The 8,424-nt window shown below is 41.7% G+C and overlaps 1 protein-coding gene across 1 annotated transcript; it reads left to right on the top strand.

Moving 5' to 3' along the window:
• The first annotated feature begins 4,900 nt into the window (after positions 1–4,900).
• Positions 4,901–8,172, top strand: LOC103733941 (olfactory receptor 1468-like). Its single transcript, XM_008832864.2, has 2 exons — positions 4,901–4,908; positions 7,227–8,172. Exons 1-2 carry the CDS (start codon positions 4,901–4,903, stop codon positions 8,170–8,172), a joined length of 954 nt encoding a protein of 317 aa, XP_008831086.2.
• The last annotated feature ends 252 nt before the right edge of the window (positions 8,173–8,424 follow it).

Below are 8,424 nucleotides of genomic sequence, written 5' to 3'. Positions count from 1 at the left end.
TACTGTACTTTAGAGGTGAGGCTGCTGGTAGATTGCCCACACCTCATCATATGGCCCCACACCCAAGGGCATATGGACAACACTAATTGGACTCAGTCATTACAAAAAGAGGACATGAAGTTGGGAGGGAGACATGTGGAGGGTCCCCAAGGGGACCTGGAGGGAGGTAGTATAGGGTGGATATGATCACATTCATTGGATACATGTATGGAGATTTCAAGGAATAAATAAAAATACGGTTTAAGAAATAAAAAACAATAAAAGGAACGCAAAAATTGTATATTGAAATTATTATAGTGTTTCTATATTTTATTTAAAAGAGAAAAAAGTCAATCTAGAGTCTGTTAAATGACCATAAAACTATTGTATCTCAAATATCAGTATTGAGATTTATTTTTGAGACAGTGTCTCCATGTAGCCCTGGCTGTCTTAGAACTCACTACGTAGACCAGGCTGGCCTTGAGCTCACAGACATCTGTCTGCCTCTGCCTCCCAAGTGCTGGGATTAAAGGCATGTGCCACCACGCCCAATGAGAATTTTCTTTCAAATATATTAGCTACATTCAGCTATACTTGAAATAAAAATGTAAGTACTTGAGACAGCCTGAGAGGGTGGGTTCAGACCCCCTCCATCGGGGTAACTCCCGGGAGCTCAGCAGACCACCAGAGTGTGCTGGGTTCTGGCCTCCCTCTGGCTTCCAACTACCAGAGGGCCTGAGAACCCAGGTGACAGCCTGGCAGCCCCCAATCCTGTCTCCATGTGGTGGTGAGCTTCCCCTAAGTGCCATACCATCCCCCTACCTGGAATTTTGTGAGGCCCCTCCCAAGGCCCCAGGGCAGATCTGCCTTTCAGAGGCTAAGGCTGGGATCTCAGCAGACCACCAGAGAGTGCTGAGTTCTGGCCCCCTTCTGGCCTCCCTCTGGCATAGGTTGACAACACACAGGACTGCCTGAGAGAGCCTGGATCCTGCCTTTAAGTGATGAAGGAAGCCTGAGTGTACCTGACTTCTTATACAGATCAAATAAGAATAGTAGGCTTCTTATGTTTGTGGTCCCTGGAAACACCATGATTGATTAGCCAGTACCACAGGTTCATTTGAGTCATGCCATTATAGGTATTGTTTTGTCTTTGCTGCCCATTACAATAAGTGCACTCACCTTGTCTTTGGTAATTCAATACTGCCACCTGAATCCTACTCCGAGGTCCTGTTACACCTATTATATTTATTTAATTTATGCAATTGAGCAGCAGCATCTCCAACTGTAAGATTTGGCATAAGGAAAAGAGCAAAAAAGAGCCTGCTCCAGATACCAACAAGCCCATTAAAGAAACTCATCCTTTCAATTCTGTTTCTCTAGAACCACTCCTGGTACTACAATCTGTATTAGTCAGGGTTTGCCAAAGAAACAGATTTATCAGCTTAGCTCACAAGATAGAGTCCGAGTAGTCCAAGAATGGCTGCACGACACTGGAGAGGCTGAGAATCCGTAATCGCTCAGTCCACAAGGATGGATGTCTCAGTAGTCCCAATCTGGCGCTGAAGGTCTGACAAATTCCAAAAGATCAGCTAGTCTTTAGTCTAGAGGAGCAAGACGAACTCACTAGTGAGAGAGAAGGCAAGAAGCAAGAAGCCAGGCATTTTCCTCTGTCATTAAAACTCATCAGAAGAGATAAAGCAGGTTACTTCATTCTAATCAAAGGAACAATTGACCAAGAAGATATTACAATCACAAACATATATTCACCAAACTCTGGTGCACCCAACTTCATAAAAACAGAACTACAGAACTTTAAAACACAGATTAATCCCAACTCATTAATAGTAGGGGACTTCAATACCCCATTGTCTCCATTAGATAGGTCAGCAGGGCAGAGAGTTAACAGAGACACATCTGAATTAAACAATACCATAGATCAAATGGACCTAACAGACATTCACCAAATATTCCACCCAAGCACCAAAGAATATACTTTTTATTCAGCACCCCATGTAACTTTCTCCAAAATCGACCACACAATGGGACACAAAACAAGCCTCAACAAATACAAAAAGACTGAAATAATTCTATGCATTATATCAGGCCACAATGCAATAAACTTTAGTATCAACACTGGAAGAAACCCTAGTAAATATATGAATACATGGAGATTAAACAACACACTCCTGAATGATGAATGGGTCAAAAGAGAAATTAAGAACGAAATAAAAGGATTCCTGGAACTAAATGCAAAGGACAATACAACAAAACAAAACCTCTGGGACATGCTGAAAGCTGTCCTTAGAGGGAAGTTTATAGCTCTAAGTGCCTACATTAAAAAATCAGAAAGAACACAAATAAATGACTTAACATTGCAACTCAAAACACTTGAAAAGCAACAACAAATGAAAGCCAAACCCAGCAGACAAGAAGAAATAACAGAAATCATGGCAGAAATTAATGAAATCAAAACAAAGAAAACAATACACAGAATCAACAAATCCAAGAGCTGATTCTTTTGAAAAGATAAACAAGATTGACAGACCCCTAGCCCAGTTAACCAAAAGAAAGAAAGAGCACCTCCAAGTGGACAAAATCAGAATGAAAGGGGAAACATCACAACAGACACCAGAAAGATACAGAACATTATATGGGAATACTTTAAAAACCTATATGCTACTAAATATGAAAACCTAAAAGTAATGGACGGATATCTAAAGGCATGGGAACTACCATGTTCCCTAGGTGATGACCCTCATCTTTGTAGAACGGACACTGGTTCAAGTCCATCTGGTGGGGTCTTCAAGGACTCACTGAACAAGAGGACAGGTGACTCACCATAGTTACAGGTCATTTTAAGAGATGCTCCATAGTTCCCTGGAAATTAGTCAACCTTGGAGGGCAAGGAGCAAAAACTGTCCTTTAAGTCCCTCCAAACAGATTAGTGTAGGCCTCAAAATATGGCTGTTAAATATCCAAGAAGTTTAGTTCCACCAGCCTGGTACTTTTAATTATCATGTGCTATGTAGATAAAGCTTGGGCAAAAATCAAACCTTGACTAGACATATATTTTTTTCCTTGAACTAGTTGTATGTATAATTTGTCAGTAGGTTGTTGGACTAATATGGTTACTTCTGGTCTTTTTAAAACTAGCTAGGCATTATTCATCTCTCACATTGTCTAAACCTTCCACTATGCTTTCCCCATTTAAAGTGCCCCCATTTTTCCCATTTCTCCCTTGATAATACCCTTCTCCTATGGTCCCACCTCTCTTGAGATCCTTCTTTGCCTTTATCCCCAAGGTTCCTTGTGTAACCCTTCCTTTCCCCTTCCATTTATATAATCCTATTTTTATCGATATCTTCCTGTTTCCTACTGTTCTTCTTTCTCAGGCGCTTTCTTCTCCTTTACCTCCCTGGTTCTTTTTCATTATCCTGGTTCCTGAACTGTATCTGGATACATACTCACTTATAAGGATTCGGCGCTAGCATGCATATGAGGAAGAACATACGTCATTTGTTTTTCTGATTCTGTGTTACTTCACTTAGTTACATAGGCCATATTTGCCTCAGTCTCACAAGAGATCTGCCTGCCTTTGTGTAGGCTCTGGACCTAAAGATGTACACTACCACACCTGGCTCTGGATTTACTTTGGCTATAGCAACTTTACTCATAATTGGCCTGACTTGGGAACAACTAGGATGTTCTTCAGTAGTAAAGCCCTTTCCACCTGTGGCTCCCATCTGTCTGTGGTGTCCCTGTCCTTGGTAGATGAATAGGTGAACTGTGAGACATATAGATAGTGGAATATCATTTAACACTTGAGGCAGATGAGCTGTGGCACCGTGAAGAGAACTGAGGAAATATAAGTGCATTTTACCAAGAGAATGAAGCCAACCTCAGGCTTTTTTCTTGGTGTCAGTAAGTGAACATTAATGGAAAGCTATTCCAGCAATCCCATGAAGGCAGCACCCCCAAGGATCCAGAATCTAAGGCCTGTAGGTGAAGTGATGAAAAGGGAACACAGAATAAGTGTGGAAGTGGGAGTTGTAAGTATCAACTGTATTTCCAGCTGACACTGGGAAGTAATCTGATGTATAAGGAGCTGGTTAAGATGATTGTGGTGGTGGGTGCTATTAAGGTTTCCTAGAGAGGTTTAGGAGCCAGAAGTAACTCAGTGGGGTACAAATCTCATTTCCTTTTCTATTTTGGACTAGAACATGATGTGGCAGACTCTGTATCTTTCCTCTTATTCCTGCTCTTCCTGCACATCTGCATAGGTTGGGGTCTGTGTGAGTTTCAGGTTTCTTTCTTCCCTGGGGCATGTCCATGGTGTGTGGGGTTGTGGTGGGAAATTCTGCTACTCTTCAAATATTTCCAGAACATGTGCCTGGCGGTCTTTGATACACAAAGACCATGGATAGCTTTTAGTCTACAGACTAAAGCTTGAGTATCAGTGCTCCTAAACTCTTTTAGAGCCTTCACAATTCCATCTGTTTACTTTTATGGCTTCTCCAACCATTCTTCTCTTACTCAAACAGAGGATCCAGGATATAAGACTACCATTGAGTTCCTGGAAAGTAAGTAAGTATCTATCAGTGAGCTTCTTGATATCCCCATAGTGCCTCAAAGTATAATCATATGTTATAGGACTCCAAGGTACATGTTCTTGAGATAGCTTGAATAATTATATTGCCTTGTTTAATGAGTTCCTCTAGGATCTGTACTCCCCTGGGATGCAGCGCCTCTTAGGCCCAAGGATGCATAGAATGAGAAATGTGAGCAGGGGTGGTACAGACATAAGGCGATGGCTATAGAGACAGTGACTTTCTATGCCTCTAATGAATCAATGGGAGCAGAGTCTTGGACCAGGGCCCTAGTGTCACCGGGAGACATTCTGAGGAAGTTGGCAGGAGGGTGGATGAGCTGGTGCCTTAGTGTCCCTCCATCCTGAGGGTCTTCATTTCCCAGGTTGTATGATATTCTGAAGGACGCTTTTCAGGTATGACTTTATTCTTTTCCGTCTTTCTACCTCCTAAGACTTTTTCCATATTGTAGAAATATTCTCATTAAACCTTGCACCTACAATATATATTTTTATAGTATTTTACTATTACTATGTATTCTTAAGATTTTATTATTTCAACATAACATCTTTATGAGATAGGCATTTTATAGAGAGGTTCTTGTTTATACATTGAACTATTGAAGAAACTTTAAAAACCTTACATAGGCCCTCTCAAAAGATTTATTATCACAATTGTTTAGACATTGCAAAAATGTGTACTTTTTCTTTCTGTATAAATGAATTTTCTTATTTTTTCTTATTCTTTGTCTTATTTGAGAAAATAAGTATATGGTATGCTTTGATCAAACCCATCCTCCATTCTTTTCCCTCTAATTCTTCCTTAACCCCATCCTTTACCTCCCGACTTCATGTGCTCTTTTAAAAACCCATCGAGTCTATTTAGTACTGTTCATATGTGCAGAGGTAGCCTGTCTCGGGTTGCATCCCTGAACAAATGGACTCAGAAGCCATCAGTTGCCAATAACTCTCCAGTTAGGGTTGGGGCTTTATGAACCGTTCCCTCACCCATGCTTGGAATGGACTTGAACATTTTAAAAATATTTTTGAGTTTTTGTGCATTTCATATAATAGACTGTAACAAATTTAGACCCCTTTCCCCATCCACAACCCCCGCTTGGCACCCCCGCCACCATATTTTATGCATTCTGTCGTATATGTTAAGTCTTATCCAGTGAAGCATTTGTACCCAGATGTCTATGGTGCAAGTTCATCCACTGAAGTCTAGTCAGCCTATCTAAAGTCACCCCCTTAAAGATGATCTACTCTCCCTCACCCAGCAGTTATCAGCTGCCAATATTTCTTTGGCTAGGGTTGGGGCCTGCTGCCCATTTCTCTCCTTCTGCGCTGGGTTTTTGTCTGAGTTGTAATGGGTCTTGTGCATGCTGTCACCATTGTGCAAGTTCATATGAGCAAGTTCCCATGGCCTGACAGCCTCTATTTCCTTATGTTCCTGTGCCAACCCTGGCTCTTACAATCTCTCTGCCCCCTCTTCCTCAACAGTCCTGTCCAGGGATGCACACTCTGTAGTCTTTTATTCTCTAAAATTTAGATGGTTGTGGCCTTCTGTGTACATCATACTCTGTTGTATGAGGAACCTCACTGGTGAGAGTTGAGAGATGCATTAGTATTCTCTCTACCCCATCCCACTATATTCCATGAGCGTTAGGTATAGAGGTTCCATTGTAGATGTGTCACATAGGGTTGGGCATCTCTCAGACTTATTTTCTGTGTGTTACCAGTTGTGGAACTCTGTAATAGCTTCAATTTGTTGCAAAAAGAAGCTTCTTTGATGAATCGTAAATGGTATGCTTGTCTGTAATTATAAGGATTGATATTTAGCATACAATAAGGAATGTCATTTGTTTAGATATATGACAGATAGGATTTTCTCTAAGATCTATGACCTCCATAGCCATGAGCATTTGGCTACATTCACAGTACTTTTAAAAGTTATTTGAATGATTATACTATTCAAAGTGTCGTCCAAAGTCCAGCAGAACTAGCATCACAAAATATAAAATTTGAAATTTTAACATGTAGAATTTTGAGCCCACACAAGACTTACCAATCAGAATCAGAATTTATCAAAGTAACAATGTATTCCGTATTTAAAGTAAATGTTGAGAAGCCCTGTGTTTTATCGTATGTGCAGTTCAGACTGAGAACGTTGCATGTACTATGTGTGGAAAATTTGAGACACTGTTACGGGATCACTGCATGGTATGTGAGGTCTATTGAGCTGCGGATGGCCCTGATCTGTACCTGGGGAGTTAGTTGGTAAGCAGTTGACATAGTTCTGCAGGTGATAGGGTTTCGCTAAGATGCTTAGGTGGTAACTGATGCCATGGGAACAGGCAAGCATTTACAGGGGAATATTCATGGAATTTTGACGGGGGGGGGCTTTTAGTACAAAACCCTGGGATTACTGGGGGAAAACCCAATTACAATTTTTGAGTATATCTGATAAGAAGTGAAAATCTCTGAAAGGTGGTTTAGATTTGTCTTATGGCACATTTCTAATTTAAAGAGATTTTTTCCAGTTAATGAGAGTACAGCCAATTACTGAATATTTAGCAGTATATGTGTCACAGAAATAAATTCATTTTCATTTGGATTTAGAGAACCCTATTATTTTCTCTTAAAGATCCTGAAGACAGAGCATGATAGAAGGAAACCAAACTGTGATCTCAGAGTTCCTCCTCCTGGGCCTGCCCATCCCGTCACAGTACCAGCACCTGTTCTATGCCCTGCTCCTGGCCATGTATCTCACCACCGTCCTGGGGAACCTTCTCATCGTTGTCCTCATTCAACTAGACTCTCATCTGCACACACCCATGTATTCATTTCTCAGCAACTTGTCCTTTTCTGACTTCTGCTTTTCCTCTGTCACGATGCCCAAATTGTTGCAGAACATGCAGAGCCAAGTGCCTGCCATCCCCTATTCAGGATGCCTGACACAAATGTACTTTCTCTTGCTGTTTGGGGATCTTGAGAGCTTCCTCCTTGTGGCCATGGCCTATGACCGCTATGTGGCCATCTGCTTCCCTCTACACTACACCAGCATCATGAGCCCCAAGCTCTGTGCCTCTCTAGTGCTTCTGTCCTGGGTGCTGACCACATTCCATGCTATGCTGCACACCCTGCTCATGGCCAGATTGTCTTTCTGTGAGGACAATGTGATCCCCCACTTTTTCTGTGACATGTCTGTTCTGCTGAAGCTGGCCTGCTCTGACACCCATGTGAACGAGTTGGTGATATTCATCACAGGAGGCATCATTCTTGTGATCCCATTTGTGCTCATTATTGTGTCCTATGCACGGATTGTGTCCTCCATTCTCAAAGTTCCTTCTGTTCGAGGAATCTGTAAAGCCTTCTCCACCTGTGGCTCCCATGTGTCTGTGGTGTCACTGTTCTATGGGACAATCATTGGTCTCTACTTGTGTCCATCAGCTAATAATTCAAATGTGAAAGAGACTGTGTTGGCTATGATGTACACAGCGGTGATTCCCATGCTGAACCCCTTCATCTACAGCCTGAGGAACAGAGACATGAAGGGAGCTCTGGACAGAGTTATTTGTAGAAAGAAAATTTTCTTCTGCATATGATGGCAATGATAGCGATTACTGCATATTTGTTTTTTGGTTTTTAAATGAAATATCATATAATTCTCTTGCAATTAAAACAGCTGATATAGAACTGTCTAGTTGATGTAGGCTTTTGTCTTCAGGAGTTCCCACAGAGGCCCAAGTGAGATGAGGCTCAGATGCTCTCAGGCTTTCTCCTAAAGTCTAGATCCCTCCAGGAAAGATGCTGCCCTCAGGAATTTAGGGGATGGGCTGGCCTGGGAGCAGGGCCCA

The sequence above is a fragment of the Nannospalax galili genome, unplaced genomic scaffold, assembly GCF_000622305.1.
Source record: "Nannospalax galili isolate Female #2095 unplaced genomic scaffold, S.galili_v1.0 scaffold2176, whole genome shotgun sequence".
Classification (NCBI taxonomy): domain Eukaryota; kingdom Metazoa; phylum Chordata; class Mammalia; order Rodentia; family Spalacidae; genus Nannospalax; species Nannospalax galili.
The sequence above is the reverse complement of the archived record's forward strand: the minus strand, read 5'-3'. Positions and strand labels throughout refer to the sequence as shown.